Below are 24,833 nucleotides of genomic sequence, written 5' to 3' on the forward strand. Positions count from 1 at the left end.
GACCACTATGATGACTTGCCCCGGTCACAGCCCATTTCTGCAGTTTGCCGCTCAGATGTATTCAGCTTCTCACTTTTTCAACATTTCTACACCTATAAATAAAGATAAAGTTATCATTATACCACACACTACGCCCCTAAATATAATAGCGCCATACACTGCACCTCTAATTATAATAGCACCATACACCATGTCCCACACACACACCATGCCCCCTGTAGATAGAGCCCCCTGTAGATAGTGCCCCCATATAGCCCACCCCTGTATATAGTGTCCCACAAATAGCTCCCACTATAGTGCTCTACAGATAGCCCACCCCTGTATATAGTGTCCCACAAATAGCTCCCCCTATAGTGCTCCACAGATAGCCCAACCCTGTATATAGCCCCCCTGTAGATATAGCCCACCACTGTAGATATAGCCCACCCTGTAGATATAGATCACCCCTGTATATAGTGCTCCACATATAGTCCACCCCTGTATATAGTGCTCCACATATAGTCCACCCCTGTATATAGTGCTCCACATATAGTCCACCCCTGTATATAGTGCTCCACATATAGTCCACCCCTGTATATAGCCCCCCCCCCCTGTATATGGTGCTCCACAGATAGCCCACCCCTTTATATAGTGCTCCACATATAGTCCACCTCTGTATATAGCCCCCCCTGTAGATATAGCCCACCCCTGTATATAGTGCTCCATATATAGCCCACCCCTGTATATAGCCCCCCTGTATATAGCCCCCTGTAGATATAGCCCACCCCTGTATATAGCTCCCCTGTAAATAAAGCCCCCCGTAGATAAAGCCCCCCCATAGATAAAGCCCCCCGTAGATAAAGCCCCCCCCGTAGATAAAGCCCCCCGTAGATAAAGACCCCCGTAGATAAGGCCCCCCTGTAGATAAAGCCCCCCATAGATAAAGCCCCCCCACGTAGATAAAGCCCCCCACGTAGATAAAACCCCCCCTGTAGATAAATCTCCCCTGTAGATAAAGCCCCCCCCATAGATAAAGCCCCCCCATCCCCGTAGATAAAGCCCCCCCCCTTGTAGATAATGCCACACACTTTTTATTACAATAAAAGAAACAATTTAAACTCACCTTAATCCCACTCCCACGCCGTCCGGTAGCCATGGAGACCTGCTCTCTTCTGCGCAGGTCTCCTGGGGATTGAACAAAGCATCTATGAAAGGCGCTGATTGGCTGGGCAGGTTGACTTTCCCTGTAACTCAGCGCCTTTCATCGACGGAAGCGCGATAGCGCTTCTCTGGTACAAAAGAGCTGAATAGCCGGGAACGGAACGTACCCGGCTATTTATTGCTTCTAATTGTACCTGTGTCCTATAGACACAGGTACAATTATAGTGCAGGAGGAGGTGGCGCTGGTGCCCACATCTAAGTTGCACCCGGGGTACATGCCCCGCCTGCCCCCCCCCCATAGCTATGCCCCTGCTGATAATTATGCTCCGTGTCGGACTGGAGGAAATGATTTTGAGGCCCCACTCTCTATATGGAAGATGTACATGAATCATTATGTATACAGAATCAACCCATCAGAAATAGGTCCTAGTATCAAGTGTCTGCCTTTAAGTCAGCTCTAAGGGTATGTGCACACACACTAATTACGTCCGTAATTGACGGACGTATTTCGGCCGCAAGTACCGGACCGAACACAGTGCAGGGAGCCGGGCTCCTAGCATCATACTTATGTACGATGCTAGGAGTCCCTGTCTCGCTGCAGGACAACTGTCCCGTACTGAAAACATGATTACAGTACGGGACAGTTGTCCTGCAGCGAGGCAGGGACTCCTAGCATCGTACATAACTATGATGCTACGAACCCGGCTCCCTGCACTGTGTTCGGTCCGGTACTTGCGGCCGAAATACGTCCGTCAATTACGGACGTAATTAGTGTGTGTGCACATACCCTAAATGTTGTTCTCTTCCAACCCATTGGCCCAATTATCATATCAGAGCCTGGATCGATTGAAGGATCGTCTGGTACTTTGGCGGGCCGGTCTAATCCTGTTCATATCCGTTCATAATGACACTACAAATTATAAAATGTTATAATAGTGAATGAGATATATGATTAGTTGCACTAAGGCTTCATTCACATCCACGCCAGGGCTCCGTTCTCACGTTCGTCTAAGCTTTCCATCAGAACGGAGCCCTGACTGAAACAAACGGAAACCACAGGTTTCCGTTTACATCACCATTGATTTCAATGGTGACGGATCGGGTGCAAATGGTTTCCGTTTGTCTCAGTTGTGCAAGTGTTCCGTCGTTTTGACGGAAGCAATATCGTAGTCGACTACGGTATTCAACTACGGAGCCCTGACACGGATGTAAATATTGCCTTAGATAACAGAGTCACTAACAAAGAAATATTTCAATCTATAGGGCTGCGGCTTCATTCATGGCGGATATTTTCAGCACACCATAAATCTGTTATGCAAGGAATTAACAAGCTTGGATTAGAGTCTGGCACAATTCGTCTGGCTTTTACCTTATAATGTAGTGTTGTTTAGGCAAACCGGGAATCGCACCTGTCACATATTTACTTACTTTTTTGTGTACAAACATTCAAAATTGGGGCAAAGTTGACGGCTGAGGAGTTGTTATCCTTATTCTATGCTTGTTATCTGCTGTTTTCATTTTGTCTGCAAGAGAAAGTCAGCAAAGTCCAATGTGCACCGTTAGACCTCCAACTATACAGAACTTGATGATCCTGATTAAAGTCCACCTTCATTGCATCATAGCGGCTGCATAGTGTATTGTGTAGTGCTGACGTGCACTGAGAAAGAGCTGATTCAGTTAAAGGGGCAATCAAAATGTGGTGGTGTCCGTCATTGTGGCGGAAACAATAGCACCAGTTGCAGCGCTAATGTTGCCAGATAAATGTGACGGAATTACAGAGCCTGACTTTTTTTTATTTTATTTAATTCGGTGGCGATCTCCTCTAGTTCATCTCCCTGGTCGTCACTACCAAATGGGTTGAGGGTGTGCAGGTGGGTAAGTTAGTTAGTTATACTATGTATAGCATAGTTGGGGGTTTTCTTTCTTTGTAGAAGCTTTGATATGTTATTGTGCAAATGTATGAGTATGTTTTAAACTTTCAATAAAAATAAATTATAAAAAAAAGCTACCTGGGAGGTGGGGGCAATGTGGCACTACCTGGGAGGGGGGCTGTGTGGCATACCTGGGAGGGGGGCTGTGTGGCACTATCTACAGAGGGCATTAAATTTATGCGGGTACAAACTGGGAGCCTAATCTCTATATGGGGGCATAAACAATGCCTAACGTCTATATGGGGGCACAAAGTGACTTTTCTGCCATTTTACTGCCGCAGTGCGTTCCCCTGCAAAGTGGCCTACTAAGTCTGTGTCGCCCAAGTGCCCACATAAACCTGGAGCCGGCCCTGCCATGAACTATAAAAAGGACTCTGCTCTCTTTCACCTTATGCACAGCAGCAGCCAAGGGCAGTATTGTGTGCTGGCGTCTCAGAGGAGGGAGACCCCGCAAAGAGTTCACAGGTCTACGGTTCGCGGTTGTTGGCGGGTAAGTAATGCCAGCGGTCCGCGACCCCAGCCATTACAATAAGTTTATTTCATCTTCACTCTAATAGAGTTTTAAAGGGACTGTCCAAACTGGACAACCCTTTTCATATGCCCTATAAAGGCATATGCATGCCCCCTTCTTGGGTCATTAATTTATGGGCCAGACCAGAGAGCCACTGCAAAGAGCAGCTCCCGCGCTGGCAGATACAATCTGACCATGAAATACATGGTCACCCATTCATTTGAATGTCATTTTAGCTCTTTGAGGGATAGAGAATCAGTTAAGCACCAAGGCAGCTAAATTCTAAGGTGTAGTCTAGATGGAACAACCCTTTAGAACAGAGGATAATAGTGTTTTTTTACACTTTAAAACCATTTTAACCCCTTAATGACCAGCCTATTTTAAACCTTAATGACCAAGCCAATTTTTTACGTTTTTCCATTGTCGCATTCCAAGAGCTATAACTTTTTTATTTTTGCGTCGACATAGCTGTATAAGGTCTTGTTTTTTGCGGGACAAGTTGTATTTTTTAATAGCATAATTTTGGGGTACATATAATTTATTTTAACTTTTTTGGGCAGGGTAATTGAAAAAAAAAACCATAAATTTCGCCACTCTTTTTTGCGTCTTAGATTTACGCCGTTTACATTGTTACTAAATTTATTCAGTGGGTTATTAAGATTGTGGCGATACCAAATTAATATAGATTTTTTATGTTTTACGACTTTTGCACGGTAAAAACACTTTTTTTTCAAAATTATTTGTTTTTGTGTCGCCATGTTTTAAGACCCATGATTGTTTTATTTTTACGCCGATGCAGATGTATGAGGGCTTGTTTTTTGCGGGACGACTTCTAGTTTTTATTGGTAGCATTTTGGAGTACATGCAACTTTTTGATCACTTTTTATCAAATTTTCTTCAAGCAGGATGAATAGAAAACTGTCTGGCATTGTTTTTTATTTTATTTTTTACGGCGTTCACCGTGCGGGTTAAATAACATAATCGCTTTATAGGTGGGGTCGTTACAGACACGGCGATACCAAATATGCGTAATGTTTTCATTTTTTTTTCATATTAAAGTATTTTATAAGGGAAAAAGTATTGCAGTGTATTATTGCCTGTCAGTGTGAAACTAGGCATGGCCTAGCAGGCATCCACTACAGGCAGACCTGGGGGCCTTTGTTAGGTCCCCGGCTGCCATAGAAGCCATTAGCACCCTGCGATTTCAAGGGAGCCGATGGGGTGAGAGAGTGAGCTCCCTCCCTCCAAAACCACTTGAATGCGGCACTCACTATTGCGCGCCGCATCGAAGGGGTTAAACGGGTGCGATCGATGTCGAAATCTATCTTTAGACCGCCGAACACCCGCTGTAGCCGGCACAGGTCCCGTGCCGGGCTTATGTCAGAGCACCTGGAAAAGGTGGCGTTCTAGCATAAGTACCCTTAACGGCCACCGTGAAAAGGCGTATGGTCGGTCGTTAAGGGGTTAAACTGTTTTAAAATTACAGATTTAGACATCATGTTTTCTAAATTGAATCTCATTGCATTCCATTAACCATCTAAAACTGGGCATAGACATAACACCACATCCACTCTTACCTCTGCTTGAATTTTGCTAATCTAATAGCATACCTGATATACACTCCTCCACATTGAAATTGTAACACCAAGAAGGAAAAGTTTCAGAATTGTGGAAATCACAGGATCTATAGACATGTTAATGATATGCAAATGATAAAAAAATGGAAACAAAATATTCCAAACATCTTGATTTATTCAGTATCGAGTATGAGCGCCACGCGCAGAAATACACGGACACTTACATGCCTTAACATGCTATCAATGAGGTTATTAATGGTTGTCTGAGGAATCTTATGTCACGCTGAACGCACTTGGGCACGCAAATCATCAAGATTGGCTGTGGGCAGCTCCCTCTGCAATTCCCGACCAATGACGTCCCAGATGTGCTCGATGGGAGACTAGTCCGGAGACGCTGCAGGACGTGGCATCACATTTAGGCCATGCAGGCTGCTCATAGCAACATGCGGCCTGGCGTTGTCCTGTTGAAAAACGGCTTCTTGGACACTTTCGAGAAATGGCCGTATCACTGGTTCCACGACCAGTTAGTGTACCTGAAATGAAGTGTAGAGGGGTCCGGCTACCATACATTATGCCACCCCACACTATAATCCCGACGGTAGGACGTTCCCTTGTAAAGGCCACTTCATGGCGTTGCCCACGTGGTCTCCAGACCAATCTCCGGCTATCATTGCGTCCGAGACAAAAGCGTGACTCCTAGCTGAAGAGGATAGACCTCCATTGCCATCTTGCTGTGCACTATGATAGCCTTTGAGAGCGGTGGCATGTGGTCAATGGAACACCTGTAGCTGGACATCTGGCTCGTAGCCCAATGTCCTGCAAACGCCTTCTGATGGTTTGTGTCGACACTGGTTGCTGCCCTACAGTACAGAGTGGATCACTACGCGTTATTCTTCCAATCAGATGATCCATCCGTGCAGAGGTTCGCTTCTGCACACCTCTTGCTGTCATTCCCGTTCATTGTTGTTCTCCCAACCTCCGGGACACGCAACGTTGAACATCTCGGCTTAGGTGTGTAGCGATCTGCCGGAATGATAAACCAACGTCTCTCAGTTCAATAATTCTGTCACACTCAGTTTGCGACAAGTGGCGATAACTGGCACGTCGACGAAAAGGAGGCATCGCACAATCATCCCTCACCACTTGATTCGATTTTTGAGGTTTCATGTGGCTAAAAAGCTTTGCGTTCAATCTGGCTTTTATACCCCTCCCACATGCCACAGATTGGGGCTAGGTGCTTGAAAATTTGATAATTTGCAGATCTTATCGACATCTGCTGCTTCCTCGATTTTGCATAACCTTACAGCGTGCACTTCTTGGTGTTGCAATTTCAATGTTGATGAGTGTATATATCAACTTTTGTAATTTACACAGTGTTAAAATGTTGTTGTTTTATCTTGTAAATTTTCTGTGAAGTTACTGCCACTAGGTGTCTTCCTACCTGTAATCTGCTGTCCCCACCCTGTTGTCAAGCAAATCCATCCCTAGTTAAAGAGCAGGGGAGAAGGACTTCAGGAGACGGAGGTGTTTCTTTTTTCTTACTGCCTGTTAATATAAGTGTATGGAGAGGGGAGGGGAAGCAGGAGAAGAGAGACACACACACACACACTGCCAATAGAAGTCTATGGAGAGGGGAGGTGGGAGCAGAATAAGAGAAAGACATGTTGCCCATAGAAGTCTATCGAGAGGGGAGCAGGAGGAGGGAGCAGAGAGAGAAAGGAGACACAGACACTGCCTATAGAAGTCTATGGAGAGGGAAGGTGGGAGCAGGAGGAGGGAGCAGAGGAAACACAGTACGCTGTCCATACATGTGTATGGAGAGGGGAGGGGAGCAGGCACAGAGTGAGAAAGACACACACAGATGTGCTACTGCTTCCTGGTAAGTGTAATATCTCATCCCAGTGCTGGATTCTCAGCTACATTGCTCATTACTGCTGTATAATGTGCTATATTCTGCTGCAGCTTCTATTTATATGTGATAGATATAGATAGATGATAGGTAGATAGATAGATAGATAGATAGATAGATATAGATAGATAGATAGATAGATAGATAGATAGATAGATAGATAGATAGATAGATAGATAGATAGATAGATAGATAGATAGATAGATAGATAGATAGATAGAGATAGGAGAGCAGGATTCTCCAGTTCTCTGTGTGCAATGTATAGAAGACATGATAACAGAAAGGCTGAGAATTCGAGAAGGAGCCTGCAGAGGGAAAACTAAAAATACAAGAATACAAGTCATGTAATGGCCAGAAATAGTGTTATCCCTCATGTACACACATATGACAGCTTATTCAGAAAAGTCATCTGAAAAGTTAGGTATGCTGTAAAGACTCCAATTTCTCATGAAACATATTCAATACAATATCATGACATTCTAGAAAAAAACCCTTGGCAGACTGCAACTCACATCACAACCACTGCGTGGCTACACATAGACACCGATAGCAGAGACATTTTCTGACAGTGTTTTGCAAAATCATGTTTATTTTCAAAGTTGGTCATCTCGAGCCACACATCGTAGGATATGTTGAGATAAGACAAAAGATAGGGTAGGACACATTTGTACCGAACATGCAACAAATTTCCATAAATTTGAAACAAATGGTATTATCAACATCGATGGAAAAAGCAGTATTCTGACCGACAGACTGGGTGTATTAAATTAAAATGTATGGCCACCTAAACAAGGATCAAGAGTGTAGCTTGAACTTGAGGGCCCCAGTCTAAGACCTGCACTAGGGTCCACCCCTTAACCGGCACAGGCTGTTGGACGAAATGACTTCACATTGTCTACAATCTATGTACGTTCTTGAAGTGAAGTTGAATAGTAAAGCAGCTCTTTCTACAGTTATTAGAATATTGTGCAAGAATCATAAACATCAAGTCATTTCTGCACAGACCCCTATAATACCCATGTTGCCTTATGTGTCAGACTCAGAGGGGCCTTTGTGTTCCCCAAGTGAAACTGCAATCTCAGCAGCCCATACTGCCCAACAATATACATAATAAGCATACTCGAATATTCATTCGCAGAAAGCTTTATTTAAAAGTTTGAAAGTTATTTCAGATGACAATAGATTAAATAAAAATAAATACATAATGATAAGATAGAAGATGGTATAAATTCCCTGCCTATGAGTTTCATTCCTGTGGTCAGAACAGCTTATTGGCAATCAACTGCTTACTACATTTTGGCTACAAATACCTTTAAATATTTCAGATTCAGCGGATAAATACAGATAGACATGATTTAACCAGTGGGAATGAACAAATCTGAATACTTTGTTATTAACATTTTTTTATTATTTCAGCTTTCAAAGTACTTTAAAGTGAATGTTCTCTTTTTAACACTGTCATTTTTAGGTCTAACATTGGGTACGGATTAATTTCTTAATACTGTATATCTTTATAGCGGCTGAAGCGCAATATTTCTGGTACAGACCTTCAAACCCACTGCAAATCCGCGGAGTTACGTCTCCATGTGTGCCGTCCGAGTCCCGTCAGTAATCGGAGGAAAGATAGGACATGTTCAATCTTTCCTCGGATCACAGACTCGGACCATTTTTCATGGACCCGATTCACCCGCTAAAGTGAATGGGTCCGTGAAGACTATCGGGTGCCACTCGGATGCCGTCAAAAACGGCCCGAGTCGCACAACGGTCATGTGCATGAGGCATTAAAGATAAAATTCTGTCTCCCTGCACTATGTGTAGTGTATACTGTTTTATTTTGCCATTTTAATATATAAACGGTGTGCAGTAAGCTCCCTCTATTGGTAGCTGCAGGCAGCCAGAATTGGATAATTTATGCCTATAAAAAAAAAAGATATATTAAAAAATTATCAGCCCAGAATTTTGCCTCCATTTAGATAAAAAAATAAAAATGCTGTTCAATTGTGGGCATTCACTTTAAAGGGTACTCTGTTTTTTTTTTTTATATCCTTATTATATGTTATTTAGAGGGTCCATGGACATTGTATGAGTACATTGAGTAATATATATGCAAATTTTGTCCCTGTAGACATGGTTCTTAGATCTGTTCTTGGAGAAATAATTTCTGCACATATGATCCTTTCCATTTACTTTATATGGAGAACCTCTTTAAATAATTAAAGTTTAAATAATTAATAGTTTAAATATGCATACCTATTTCATGAGCAAAGCGGTAGCGTTTTGCTAGATACATATTAAGCAATGTTGTAGCCAGACTTTCCTTCACCTGGGGTCCTGTATTTAAGTGTCCTGACGTTGGCAGAGCACCTTGTTGGCACCCTAGTCCCGCCAGCCTCCCACCCGCGCTAAGCCCCTGTGTTAAATGTGTCAACTGCATAAACGTTTTATTATTGCATATTTTTATAAGAATATATTTTAGGTTGGTGTTATTGCTGTGCCAGGTAAGGTTTATGCTTTTACTCTATAGCTGTTCCGGTCACAGTATCCAGCGAGGTATTATTTAAAAGGTCACTGATCTTGTCAAAAATATTCTTCTCTAGGAAAGATTTCTGCTCTTGCAGACTCAATGCTGCAGAACCCCCAAGCTTGTCTTTCATGTTCTCAACGCTCAACACGACTGCCTTGGTGAGGTCTTCTCCATAGGGTGTGACCAAGTCTTTGAACACTTTGATCTTTTGGCTCATATCAAACAGGCACAATGCTAGTGTCTTACTTGCATTTCTGAGGAACAGACTGTTTTTCTCCTTTAACAGATTGGTATAGAAAGTGATTTGCTTCTCCAGCATTGCTGTGGTCTCCAGGATCTTGCTCTCAATCAAGATGACACTCTTTTTCATCAGGAAGTTCAGGTTCTCCATGTGTTTCCTCAACGTATCCTGCATATCTCCCGCAAATGGAGAAAGACTTTGATACAAAGCCAGAACTTGCAGATCTATCTTTTCTTTTACCTTTTCAGTATATGTTCCTATTGCATTCCTCAGTGCATCAAAACACTCTGCCATTTTAACTTCTAGTTTTTGTGAGTATAAGACCAATGGTACCTTCATACTATCTGCATTTTCTCTCAAATCACTGTTTAAGTCTAAATTTATACTTTTCAACTTTTTGATAAATTCTAGCATGCTGTTTTGTAGTTTTGTCTGTAGTTCCTCCGCATAGGGATTAAGAGCTATCTCCAACTCTTTTGTGGTCTTACTCAACTGCTTCGTCACCTCTTCTGAATATGGGGAGAGTTTGACCTTCAGCTGTTCAAAATCCAGTTGGATGTTCTCAGAGTCTATTTTTGCCTGTGCATAGATGTTTTTGGCAAAAAATGAGACCTTGTTCAGTAGTTCTGCATTTACACCTTTTTCATTATCCACTACTAAAGCGCTGCTGAAATTTAAAACATAAGAAAGTTAGTAACATGTTATAAAAGTACATGAACTCTGTTTCCCCTCACACTTACATGTAAAAGTCGAATACAACAAAATCAGTGCTCCATTGTAAAGAAAAGGAAAGTGTTAATACTAATATTTTCTGTTGCTTTCTTAAAGTTGTATATAATGGGAAGTAAACTTTAAAGGGGTATTCCCATCTCAGACATTTATGGCATATCCTTAGGATATGCCATTTATGTTTGATAGATTCGGGTCCCATCCTTGGGACCCACAGCTATCTCAAGGTTGGGGGTCCACAGACCCTGCCCCCATCTGCTGAGATGGCTGCCTCATCCAGGCGGGCAATCGGTGCAGAAATGAGTGAGGTTCCAGAAACAGCTGAGCTTATTAACCGACGATGTTTTGGTAACTCCAAAAAGAGTGAATAGGAGTTACAGAAACAGGGTAGCACAGCGAGCCACGCTGTTTTAGTAAATTGTGAGAGACGGAATCTAGATTGTGAGTCCCACAGGTACTAATGTGAATGATGTACAGTGCTGCAGAATAGGTTGCCGCTATATAAGCAACAGGAAACAAATACATTTTAAATGTTTAGAGGCATAATTTGCATTAAAAACTTTGGCAGAAGGAAATAGCTACATCGACTTACCTGCAAACGCCGATGCTGCTGCAGAATCAACTGTAGCCTCTGGTGCCGATGTGTCCTCGCTCGTCCGACACGATGCAGGACCTGGGGCAGGAAGTGAGTGACGTCACAGCGTGATCTCTCGAGAACACGCTGTGTGTCTGCACTGCCAGAAGCTGGGTGTTAACGAAGAGAAGTGGATGATGCTGATTCGTCAGCATCATACACTCCCATTCACAACGCCCAGCTAGTAAAAGAAGTAAAAACGCCCAGCTGTACATACACAATACACGCCCAGTTGTACTTTTACTTTAAACACGCCCAGTTGTACTTTAGAAAGCCTCATTTGCATAAATATAAAAATGGTCATAACTTGGCCAAAAATGCTCGTTTAAAAAAAAAAAAAACTTTACTCCTATCTACATTGCAGCGCCGATCTGCTGCAATAGGAGATAGGGGTTGCAAAATCTGGTGACAGAGCCTCTTTAAGGCTATCATGGAAACCATAATGATGCAGGAAAAAGGCATCTCAGAAGATCCTCTCTCTCATGGACCCCAACAGATTTAAGAAAAGAAAAAAAAAGGCTTTCTTCAGGTCTGGTAATAAGAACATACCAGAGCACCAGAGCTCGCTGCCAGTTGAATTTGGATTATTATTATTATACACCTAGTGGCATCCCTTGTTTGTCTTGCAGGCATAAAGCCAGCCTGTTCTGGCGTGACCAACCCATCGCTATCTTTTTTTTAAACCTTGTTGCAATTAAGGAAGTCAATAGAGACTCTCATCTATTAAACAGAGAATAAAATGGCAACACAGAGCATCTCTCCACCTGGAGGGCCCGGCACATCTGTGGATTACATGGACAGTCCATTTGCTCATTTCCCGTTTCCTTTTCCGTTTGCTTATTTCCTAACAGATTACAGCTCATCACTGGGGTCCCAGCAGACATCCTGTGATCAGTTTATAATCAAGGAATTCTTCTAACAAAAGGAATAGTCTAAAGTGGAAAAACCCCTTGAATAAGTGCAGGTGACAGGTCCCCTTGAAAACATAAACCGCAAATAGCAAAACAATAAAGCTACAAAGAACAGAAAAGGCTTTAATAAAACATTAGAAGATGAAATAGACCTGTATCAATCATTTCCTCCTAATTAAAACATTTTTCTACAAAGTTACTTCCAGCTCACTTACTTTAATAGTCTGCTGAAGTCAGATACCTGGGTTTGTGAGATACTGCTGTCCTTGGTGCTGCTGCTCGGCTGGTTAAGGTAAGACAAGATCGCTTCAGTCAGCATTTTAGTGTTAACTGCGCATAGAGCACCTAAGACAAATAAGGTCAATCAATATATTAAATTTGGCCTAAATTTTTTTTCCAATATTCCAGATCATTACATGTGGGCCGAATCAAGGTTAATGCAGGCCCCTCTCAAAAAGGTTTGTTGTGGTCCCCCTCCCCAGTATTAGTGTCACATGAGTTGCTAACTTAAGTGGGCCATACACATTAGATAACTGTCCATCGTCGATCTGCTGGCAATATGAAGCATTTGCGGGCAGCCAACTGTCCCCCAATGTCTGCTGTTGAGGTGAGATCCTTGCTCAATCAGGAACTAATCAGAGTTGGGGGTGTCTGGCAGCCGCTTATCCTTTTCTTAATATAGTAGTAAACATGCATGCTTGGCCAACCAATTTTCTCTAGTTAGCAATTCAGAGCTCTACACAGGGAAAATGGATCTCGAATCCTTCGTAATATAATGAGAAAAAGCTCCATAGTCATGTCTCCGGATACAGATTAAAACTCTTATATTGTTGAAAGTAAACTTTATAACTTCCATGACTTGCAGCTGGGAGTGCCTGGGAATCACAAGAGGGTTGCACAGTCTCTGATCAATTACTTAATCTTCCCTTAGCCCAAAAATCCAGCACTAGACATAGAGTAGCGAAAACAATTTATTTCTAAGTTGAGATTCAGCAGGAAAACATGCAGCTCATATGAAGGCTACAATCTATGTGAGAGGAGTATTCTGGTTGATTATTAACATTTAGGTTAGGTTTGACTGCATACATATATGATTAGATAGGACAAGTCTGGCTATACTGCAAAAATGACAAGTGTTTTCACTTTAAAGCCTGCCCTTTTTAGCCATTTGATGCACCATAATGTGGTATCCAATTAATTTTTTCATCTTCACAAAATCAAATCGCGATAAAGTTGGAATGCTTCATGATAATATATATAGATATATATATATATATTTTATTTTTTTTTAGGAAGTGAATAAACATTGAAAGAGTAGGAGTTCTAGGATGGCATTAATAACATTTGTGAAGCTCTAGTATAAGTAATAGGTGAAATGCTACTAAAGGGTTGCTAAAGATTCTATTGAAATCAATAATAGCACTGTCTTCAGTAAGCTCCTAAGCTCCCCCTAGTGACAGCTGCAGGCAACAAGAGTTTTATTATGTAACTCTATGGCTGTGTGAAGGGGAGCTGGGATTTTGAGCTCTGTGTAACAAAAACAGAGCTATAACCTACTAGTATATAAAAATATGTTATGAAATGAATTATTGCAGAATTATGGCCCTATTAAGATTAAAGAAAATAAATCGAAAGGTTACAAAAATAATGCTAGGTAGATATACTCAAAAAGTTTCTGCACTCACAGTTTGTACTAACCTGTGATGGTGCACATAAGAGTAATAGTTACCACTTTAGCCAACATTTTCCTTTATAGCCTGTGGAGTGAAACATTAGATGTTATATTTTATTACTTTATACATAGTATATTGCCTTCGGTTAACACATACACAATAGCACCGATAATCTGGAGTAATAATAATAATAATAATAATAATCTTTATTTATATAGCGCCAACATATTACGCAGCACTTTACAATGTAGAGGGAACATGAAAACAATATCAGACATTACATAGTGACAAAGTTCATTTACAATTCAAACCTGGGGAGTGAGGACCCTGCTCGCAAGAGCTTACAATCTATGAGGACATAATGGAGACACAAAGTGTAATAGTGTTTGTTCTGTACAATGGTCCGGCCATTTTTATACACATGCGGTGGTAACATAAAGCTGCATGAGCCGGTCACCAGCCAGTATCCGTGTATGACGGACATGAAGAGAAGGAGTGTGAGGGAATCTTATTCTGATGACTAATCTAAATGGAGGGCCATGAAAAGGAGTCAGATTAGGGAATTTTATAGGCCTGTCTAAATAGATGTGTTTTCAGGGCACGTTTAAAACTGTGGATATTGGGAATTAATCGGATTGTCTGGGGTAGCGCATTCCAGAGGACGGGTGCAGCACGAGAGAAATCCTGGAGACGGTAGTGGGAGGTTCGGATTATGGAGGATTTTAATCTAAGGTCGTTGGCAGAACGTAGAGCCCGAGTAGGGTGGTAGACAGAGATGAGGGAGGAGATGTAAGGAGGTGCAGCACTGTGGAGAGCTTTGTGGGTGAGAGTAATAAGTTTGAATTTTATTCGGAAGGGGATGGGCAACCAGTGCAGTGACTGGCACAGATTAGAGGCGTTGGTGTAGCGGTTGGTCATAAAGATGAGCCTGGCTGCTGCATTGAGGATAGATTGGAGAGGGGAGAGTTTAGTGAGGGGAAGACCGACTAGTAATGAGTTACAGTAGTCAAGACGAGAGTGAATCAGAGCAACAATGAGCGTTTTGGCAGTTTCCTCCGTAAGAAAAGAGCGGATTCTGGAGATGTTTTTTAGGTGAAAATGACAGGAGCGTGAAAGTGATTGTATGTGAGGAGTAAAGGAAAGATCTGAGTCAAAAATAACCCCGAGACAGCGGGCGTGCTGCTTAGGAGTTATGATAGTGCCACACACAGATATAGAGACATCAGGTTTAGGGAGGTTAGTAGATAGTGGGAACACAAGGAGCTCAGTTTTAGAAAGATTCAGTTTCAGATAGAGAGAGGACATGATGTTAGAGACAGCGGACAGACAATCACTGGTGTTCTGTATTAGAGCAGGGGTGATGTCACGGGAAGAGGTATATAATTGGGTGTCATCAGCGTAGAGATGGTACTGGAAGCCAAATCTGCTGATGGTTTGTCCAATAGGAGCTGTGTAGAGAGAAAAGAGGAGTGGACCTAGGACTGATCCCTGAGGAACCCCGATATCAAGGGGAAGAGGAGAAGAAGTGGAACCAGCAAATGACACACTGAATGAGCGGTCAGAGAGATAGGAGGAAAACCAAGAGAGAGCCGCGTCCTTGAGGCCAATAGAGTGGAGCATGTTAAGTAGGAGTTTGTGGTCTACAGTGTCAAAGGCTGCAGAGAGATCCAAAAGAATCAGGAGAGAGGATTTACCGTCCGATTTAGCCGCCAAGAGATCATTTGAGACTTTAGTAAGGGCAGTTTCTGTGGAGTGTAGAGTGCGGAAACCAGATTGTAAGGGGTCAAGAATGGAGTTAGCAGAGAGATAGCGGATAAGGCGAGAGTAGACCAAGCGTTCCAGGAGTTTGGAGATGAAGGGCAGATTAGAGACTGGTCGGTAGTTGGCAGCGCTGGATGGGTCAAGTGTTGGTTTTTTCAATAATGGGTTTATAATGGCATGTTTAAAAGCGGAGGGAAAGATACCAGAGGAAAGAGAGAGGTTAAATATTTTAGTGAGGTGACTAGTGACAGCTGGGGAGAGGGACTGGAGGAGGTGTGAGGGGACAGGATCACTAGGGCAGGTAGTAGGACGAGAAGAAGAGAGGAGCCTCGAGACTTCTTCTTCAGTTATTGGGTCAAATGCTGAGAGTGAAGAAGAGGGAGTGCGGGGGGGAAGGGGATCGATGTTACTAGGGGACTGGGAGATAATATCATGCCGGATGTTGTCAATTTTAACTTTAAAATAATTGGCCAGGTCTTCAGCACTGAGATCTGTGATCGGCGTCTGCACTTTAGGACTAAGGAGGGAGTGAAAAGTATCAAAGAGGCGTTTTGGATTATTAGATAGTGTGGAGATGAGAGAAGTGAAGTAGACTTGTTTGGCGCGGTGAAGGGCAGAGTTGTAAGTTTTGAGCATAAATTTGTAATGGAGGAAATCTGCATCCAAATGCGATTTTCTCCACAGTCGTTCGGCACATCTCAAGCACCGGTGAAGAAAGCGGGATTGAGGCGTGTGCCAGGGTTGTCGTCGTCTTTGTCGGGTGGTTCGGAGTGTAGTGGGGGCTGCTTCATCCAATGCATTTTTGAGAGTGTTGTTATAAAGTTTGGCAGCCAGATTGGGACAGGAGAGGGAAGAGATAGGGGACAATGAGGACTGTAGACTGTCTATGAGTTTCACAGTGTTAATGGCATGTAGATTTCTGTATGTCTGATACGTAGGGATGACCTGAGGAGGCAGAGAATATTTGATAGTAAAGCAGAGAAGATTGTGGTCAGAAAGTGGGAGAGGAGAGTTAATAAAGTCAGAAACTGAGCAGAGCCGGAAGAAGACCAGGTCAAGTGAATGCCCGTCTTCATGTGTAGGAGAGTTAGTAAGTTGTGACAGACCGAGGGACGAGGTTAAAGATAGAAACTGGGAGGCAGATGAGGAGATTGGGTTATCAATGGGGATGTTGAAGTCACCCATGATGAGAGTGGGTGTTTCAGAGGATAGAAATTGTGGAAGCCAGGCAGCAAAATGGTCCAGGAATTGGCGGGGTGAGCCCGGTGGGCGGTAGACAACTGCCACTCGGAGGGGAAAAGGGTGAAAGAGTCTGAGGGTGTGGACTTCAAAAGAGGGAAATGTGAGTGAGGGGACCGGGGGAATGACCTTGTGACGTTCTGTTATATCAAAGAAACTTTCACATGTACGGTACTTTCATATCAGATTACTTTTACCTTGAGCTAAAATTTTCTAGTGTGTATGTAGTTATGAATGGAAGTTTATACTTATGAATGATTGTCGATTTTACTCCCAATTCTCTTGTTTCATTATGTAATGGAATTCAGGCCATATGACCCCCCACTCAGAGTGATTGACAGCTTTTCCTGTATAAGCTTGTATGTAGAAAAAGCTCTCAATCTCTATGTGTCCCCGGGAGAAGCAGGGCTCATAGGCTGCTTCCTGCCAGCAATTAAAGGGTTTGTTTCAAGACAAGAACCTCTGTCCGTATATCCTATTAGGGCTGATGGACTTTGCGGAGAGCTATTCTATAAGGGGGCTGCCACTCTGGCCAGGGTTGTCAACCTGATGTTTTCCTTTTTCTGGGTAACTTATGAAAAACTCATGGACAGCCAACATTTTTTATGGATAAATTGAAAAACATAATGAATCATAATGATTATAGATAATATATGTTTAGAGCTCAGAATGTTGATATGATCACATTATCAGCATCTACTGTGAACTGTAAAATGATAATTACAATCACAAGAACTTGCACATGCTCCTACACCTTAAAAAAATCAGTTGCATCAATTATTTTTTTACGGACACTGGAAAAAATGTCTTCTATTGTTATGAACTGCCCAGGAATTTACGGACAGTTGGCAACCCTGGCTCCGGTGTACCCTCCACTTCCTTGCATTACATGGACGGCCATTAATTTGAATGGCTGCCATTTAATGCTACATTTGCCCTGCAGTGCCTACTGCAGGGCAAATGTATACCTAGACACGGCATCCACTGGCAATATCCGTCAATCGGTGGGGGTAAGAGAAGCCGGACCTACGGTGATCAGCTGATCATCGCACCGACTGCTTTTTAAGAAAAGGTGTTGTTTTCACGAGACAACCCCTTTAAACAGCCTTTTATATGAAAATACTTAAAGGGTTTTCCGGCTCCGTGCATCACATAATGGGTAATAATATCCAGTGCCTGCAAGCCACCCGAGCGGCTGATCAGTGCGGGGTCCGGGTGTTGGAACGGCACCAATTATATACTGTTGACCTATCTGGTGAATAAGTCATCAGTTGTCCGGTAGTGGACAACCCCTTTAATCAGAACAATATATCCCTGAGCTCTACCGGAGCCTAGGTGGGAAGGCAACCTCTGCACCCCGTATAGCTGCGCCCCTGGTTTAATTCCTTACCTGATCGCTACTTCTCCAGGACTTGATTTAATGTTGGTACTGTACGCTACTATTTATATCAGAGCATATGTTGTCTGGCTGTGTATTACAGCTTATATTACAGCGTGGAGTTCCTGATGCTTCTCTAATTTCAAGGTAACACTAGAAGTTTGATGGACTTAGATAGCTCTAGTTATTGAATTTTACAAACAATCCTTTCTTACACAATGAAAAAGTCACAAACAAACAGAATACACACTACTGGAACAATAATAAGTTCAGTGTATACAATTTTTTAAGCTGTTTAGCACATACAACTTTATTAAATTGTCTAAATATTGTAATATTGTATTTAAATCCTCACATAACCAATAAATATTGGGCCTAAATGACCAGATACTATTTATCAATTCGACATGTCCTATCTTTGTGCACTGTTCGCGCATCACGCACCCATTGAAGTCAATGGGTGCGTGAAAACCACGCATGCCGCACGGAAGCACTTCCGTGCAAACTGCGTGATTCGCGCAACAGCTGTCAAACTCTGAATGTTTACAAACATCCAAACGGAGTGTCATAATGATGGCGGCTGCGAGAAAATCACGCAGCCGCGCATCATACACTGATGACACACGGAGCTGTTAAGTGCCTTTTGCGCACGCAAAACGCCACGTTTTTTGCGTGTGCAAAACGCACACGCTCGTGTAAATAAGGCCTTAGTCCAAGATTATTTTTTTAATGTATGTATAGGAAAGGTCTACCATTTCCCTGTTACCCTTGAAGATGTTGGTGTAGTAGCAGAACATGTGGATGTGTGGCACATAAGAAATCTGGAAAGCTCTGTATATTGGCCAATAGTTACATTGTTCGTAAGGTTGATAAAAGACAATTGTCCATCAAGTTTAACCAAGGGATGGGAGAAAGGGAAGGGATGAAACAAAAATTCTACACATTCACATAAGAGCTAATATTTTTTCTATTCTAGGAAATTATCTAAGACTTTTTTAAAGCCATCTGCTGTTCCTGCTGTGAGCAGCTCCTGAGGTCGGCTATTCCATTGATTCACAGCTCTCACAGTAAAGAAGACTTGTCGCCTCTGCTGGTTGAACCTTTTTTTTCTCCAGTCGGAGGGAGTGCCCCTGTAATGACGGGGTAGGGAGATGGACAAGTGAGCCCTAATCTACCCGCAACCCAGTCCCTGCCTACTTGCACGGCCCGTCCTAGGCGACGGCGTATAACTGGGCGACGGTCCCTTCACTCAATATGTGCACGACAGACAACACAAGACCGGGTACACAGAAGAGAGGGAAGTGGGGCAGTTGCCCACGGCAACACCGTGAGCAACAGGAGTAGTGAACGAGTCAAACCAGGAGAGTACGTGGTAACAAAAGCAGAGCAGAAGAATAGTCAGTAAATCAAGCCAGGGTCGATATGAAGCAGGTCAATTGAAAGTAGCAGGAACAGCAGAGCCAGGAACCAGAGAGAATCACAGGCACAGGACAAGCAGCAAATGCAGGTATACATAGACCAAGGGCGGGAGCTAGAACCGTCTGGCCAGGCTGTGATAGGTTCTCCCACTCCGTAGCCTACCAGCCTGAGTGGTAGCAGAACGAGTCACTCTAGCAGAGCTAGGCCCAGATGCAGGCTGATTAACCATGGGCGTCGACACAGAAGCTGTGTCAGGCAAATTCTTTACAGCCCCCTTGTCTTTTGAGGGGGTTTTACATGGAACAGGTTTTCACTATATTTCTTGTATGTGCCATTAATATATTTATGTAAGTTAATCATGTCCCCCCTTAGTCCTCTCTTTTCAAGGCTAAATAGGTTTAATTATTTTAATCTTTCCTCATAACTTAGATTCTCCATGCCCCTTATTAGTTTAGTTGCTCTTCTTTGTATTTTTTCCAACTCCAGGGCATCCTTTCTATGAACTGGAGCCCAGAACTGAACTGCATATTCTAGATGAGGCTGCACTAAAGCTTTGTAAAGTGGTAATATTATATCCCTGTCCAGCGAGTCCATGCCTCTTTTGATACACCACAATATCTTGCTCGCCTTAGAAGCAGCTGATTGACATTGTGTGCTGTTACTTCTCAACAAGTGACTCTCCCAGTATAGCTCCCCCTAGGGCATATGATTCATGCAAATTGTTGGTACTGGTCAATATCATATAGGTTTTAAAGAGGTAGCAATAGTAGCTTGTACTTTTCACCTTATCAATGAGACTTATAATAGGGTCTATTGTGATGTCCATGATTTTGATAGAAAAAATGTGAATCACCAGGACACGTACAGACATTAAAGGGGTTTTCCCATGAACAGTATTTATCACCTATCCATCATGAGAACGCGGGTCCCTGAATCTCCAGTGTGAATAGAGCCGTGGTGTGCGTGCATGGCCACTACACCAATAACTGTCTGTTAAATTGATGGAGATAGTGGAGAATTGTACTCAGCTATCCCTGTCAGTCTCATAAACAGTGAATGGAGCTCCATTCACAGAGGAGACTCAGAAACCTGCGTTCTTGTGATCGCTCGGGGTTCCAACCTTCAGACCCCCTATGTTTAGACATTTATTAACTATATTGTGGATATGTGATAAATGTTGTTTATGAGAAAACCCCTTTAAGCCTATGAGCCATCAAAGAATACTGGTAGATTTAAAGTAGTTATTAAGCCTGCAAAACTCAATGCAGCTCTGAGCTATAATACGGGCTGTAACTCAGGATAAATTCAAGATAAATAATGAAATCTATTGCAACTGAAAAGTTACTGAACATAAATAATTGTTGAACTGTTGAATAACCAATACTGCCACGTAAGCAAACTCTGCCATGTAGTTTGAAAAATGTATTGGACATTTTATGGAAAGAAAATTGTTTATATACCTGGAAAACATTATAGCTATTATTCAGGACTCTGCTGCTATGATGTTTCAGATCATTTAGAAGCGTCTCTTTCCAAGCCAGCATTCTCATACACAGTACAAAGAGTGGGCCAAGTCAAATACTGACATTGGAAAACATCTGTATTAGGTTCACTGATGTTCGTTGCATTGTAAGATGATAGGTAATTGCAGTTGGAGCATGAAAATGAAGACTATTTTCAGCAAGATGGAGCCCTCCTCACTATACTTTAGCGGTGTGTCATTTTTTGGACGAAAAATTACCCGATAGGTAGACGAGGCCTGTAGAATGGCCACCACGATCACCAGACTTTACCCTGATGGACTTTTTCTTTTGGGGGGTTATCAAAGATAAGGTATATTGAAGAAAACCATGCATGGTTAATAACATGATTCAGTTCATAAAAGAAGCATGCCAAGAAATTACTCCCAATAACGAAATTGTGAGTGTAAAAAACGAGATTACAGCAATGTGTAAATAGCGTGGGCCGCCAATGTGAGCATATAAGAGATTGTACTTAATTGTTTTGTTATTCTATAAAATACTATTTAAACTGAATACTTATTATTATTACATTTATCTATTATCTAAACTGTATACCTATTATTATTATTATTATATTTACATATTTTAAACCTATTATTAAATTTACCTATTATCTAAACTGTAAACCTATTATTATTATTATTATTATATTTACATATTTTAAACCTATTATTATTATTATTATATTTACCTATTATTTAAACTGTATACCTACTTATGCACCCCCTTGTGTATTATTAGTGACTCTGCCCATACAATATATCTATACTTAGTCACCTTACTCACTGCCCCTGAGAGACACCTTAGGGTTATATGGGGGGCAAGGACCCTGAATATCAGCACACAGTGTCCTGCGGGTCTGTAATATTCTAGTCTGCAATATGCCATAAACTGTTCTCTACCAGAAGCAATACTTGTAATAGAGAATACTTCAATAATAAACATGCAATGGAACATACCACAATTTTATTTCTTGTACTTCCTCATGAAGATATAGTTTGGTCCCATCTAATTCTACGGGTGCCGTATTACTGATTCATATGAAACAGATCCAGAATGCACATTATTCCTATTAGCCTGCTATACTTGTAGGAAACATGGCGCACATCCTGTTAATGCATGACATAACATGACATCAATATTTTCGGTCAGATTTGTACGGTGGCAACAGTAAATACACATAAACTTCTATGTGGCAGTATTCTAGCTCTGTATTATAGCTCTGTTGTACGGAACTGTATTACGGTTGTGTACATGAGGCCTATGTGTTGATTTCTGACAAAGTTTTGATTCTTTTTTTAATCAAATCATTTATATTGATTTTCATATTGCAAAATAATACCAAAAAAATAGGGAACAAAAAAGGAAAACAAATAAACCCTCCCCTCCCTCCATCCTTTGTAGCGGTAAGTGTGTCGGTTATGATTAACATAGCATTGAGAGGAATATTTAACCCCTTCCTGACATTTGACTTATCCATACGCCAAAGTCGGATAGGTGAAGTATGGAACGATGCCGGTGTTACAGTCCACACTTCAGAGTAACAAGCGGCATCGCGCTCGAGCGCGATCCCGCTCGTTTAACTCGTTAAATGCCGCGGTCAATAGCGGCCACAGCATTTAAATCGTTAGAAAGAGGGGTGGGCCCACTCTAACAGCTCTTCAAGCCCCCCCGCAACGCAATCGGCCCCAGGTCCGCCATTTTGTGCACCTATTAAGCCCTGCCTCCGGCAGGGCTTAATAGTTGCCTGTCAGAATCACGATATACTGCAATACATTGGTATTGTAATATATCGTGCAAGCGATATAACGATCGCTGGTTGAAGTCCCCTAGGGGGGACTAATAAAAAAAGTTAAAATTTGTTAAATAAAGTTGTTTTTTTATGTAAACATTTTTTTTAATTAAAAGTAAAAAAAAAAAACCTTTTCCCATTTTCCCCCTAGAGCATAGTAAAAAAATAAATAAAAATAATTGGTATCGCCACGTCTGTAAAAGTCTGAACTATTACAATATATCATTATTTAACCCGCACGGTGAACGCCGTAAAAAAACAAAACATGTAAACGCCAGAATCTCTATTTTTTGGTCGCCTCATCTCCCACAAAAAAATGAAATAAAATGTGATCAAAACATCGCATGTACCCCAAAATGGTATCATTAAAAACTACAGCTTATCCCGCAAAAAAAATAAGCCCTCATACGACTTAATCGACGGAACAATAAAAAAGTTATGGCTCTTAGAATTTGGCGACACAAAATTAATTTTATTTTTTACACTTAGGTTTTTACTTGTAAAAGTAGTAAAATATAGAAAAAACTATATATATTTGGTATCGCCGTAATTGTATTGGCCGGCAGAATAAAGTTAACATGTTGTAGGAGTTGCAGATTGAATTAGGTAAAAACGATGCAGAAAAAACAATGGAGGAATCGCTGTTTTTTTCTATTTTCTACACTACAAATAATTTTTTCCCGTTTCCTAGTACATTATATTGCAAAATAAATGGTGCTACGAAAAACTACAACTCGTCCCGCAAAAATCAAGCCCTCATAGGACTATATCGACGGAAAAATAAAGATGTTATGGCTTTTGGAATGTGGGGAGGAAAAAACGAAAATAAAAATCTGAAAAAGGGCTGCGGCGGGAAGGGGTTAATAGACATTATACAAACACTTCAATAAGCATTTCAACATCAATATATTGATAATATTTATTTCGCACACTATATATGGCTTCGTTCACATCTGCGTTGTGGCATCCGTTTTAGCGGATCCATTGAAATAAAAAAAAACGTACAGACTGGCAGATGCCAGACTGAAATGAGGGCCTGTTCACATCACCGTTCGCTTTCCGTTCCGGGGTTCCGTCGGAGGTTTCCGTCGGGTGAACCCCGCAACGGAAAGTGAAAGTGAAACCACAGCTTCCGTTTCAGTCACCATTGATATCAATGGTGACGGAAACATCGCTAATGGTTTCCGTTCGTCACCATTCCGGAAGGTTTCCGTTTTAACGACGGAATCAATAGCGGAGTCGACTGCGCTATTGATTCCGTCGGAAAACCGGAAACCTGACGGAATCGTGACGAACGGAAACCATTAGCAATGTTTCCGTCACCATTGATATCAATGGTGACTGAAACGGAAGCTCTGGTTTCACTTTCACTTTCCGTTGCGGGGTTCACCCGACGGAAACCTCGGATGGAACCCCGGAACGGAAAAGTGAACGGTGATGTGAACAGGCCCTAACATAAAATACAGTGGAGGAAATAAGTATTTGATCCCTTGCTGATTTTGTAAGTTTGCCCACTGTCAAAGTCATGAACAGTCTAGAATTTTTAGGCTAGGTTAATTTTACCAGTGAGAGATAGATTATATAAAAAAAAAACAGAAGATCACATAGTCAAAATTATATATATTTATTTGCATTGTGCACAGAGAAATAAGTATTTGATCCCCTACCAACCATTAAGAGTTCAGCCTCCTCCAGACCAGTTACACGCTCCAAATCAACTTGGTGCCTGCATTAAAGACAGCTGTCTTACATGGTCACCTGTATAAAAGACTCCTGTCCACAGACTCAATTAATCAGTCTGACTCTAACCTCTACAACATGGGCAAGACCAAAGAGCTTTCTAAGGATGTCAGGGACAAGATCATAGACCTGCACAAGGCTGGAATGGGCTACAAAATCATAAGTAAGACGCTGGGTGAGAAGGAGACAACTGTTAGTGCA

At 41.9% G+C, this 24,833-nt stretch overlaps 1 protein-coding gene across 1 annotated transcript; it reads right to left on the reverse strand.

The window, feature by feature from the left end:
• Positions 1 to 7,674: 7,674 nt before the first annotated feature.
• Positions 7,675 to 13,953, reverse strand: LOC142662000 (uncharacterized). The gene is made up of 3 exons (XM_075839799.1): positions 13,806 to 13,953; positions 12,323 to 12,452; positions 7,675 to 10,500 (listed from the first exon to the last, which is right to left on the reverse strand). The coding sequence occupies exons 1-3, from the start codon at positions 13,849 to 13,851 to the stop codon at positions 9,582 to 9,584; spliced, it is 1,095 nt and encodes a 364-aa protein (XP_075695914.1). The 5' UTR covers positions 13,852 to 13,953; the 3' UTR covers positions 7,675 to 9,581.
• Between the last annotated feature and the right edge of the window lie 10,880 nt (positions 13,954 to 24,833).

Source organism: Rhinoderma darwinii, chromosome 10 (genome assembly GCF_050947455.1).
Source record: "Rhinoderma darwinii isolate aRhiDar2 chromosome 10, aRhiDar2.hap1, whole genome shotgun sequence".
Taxonomy (NCBI): Eukaryota; Metazoa; Chordata; class Amphibia; order Anura; family Rhinodermatidae; genus Rhinoderma; species Rhinoderma darwinii.

Coding starts and splice junctions, on each gene's coding strand:
- LOC142662000 (XM_075839799.1), bottom strand. CDS start 13,851: ATGTTGGCTAAAGTGGTAACTATTACTCTTATGTGCACCATCACAG. Junction 12,453..13,805: donor TCTTATGTGCACCATCACAG/GTTAGTACAAAC, acceptor TATTTGTCTTAG/GTGCTCTATGCGCAGTTAAC. Junction 10,501..12,322: donor GACTTCAGCAGACTATTAAA/GTAAGTGAGCTG, acceptor TTTAAATTTCAG/CAGCGCTTTAGTAGTGGATA.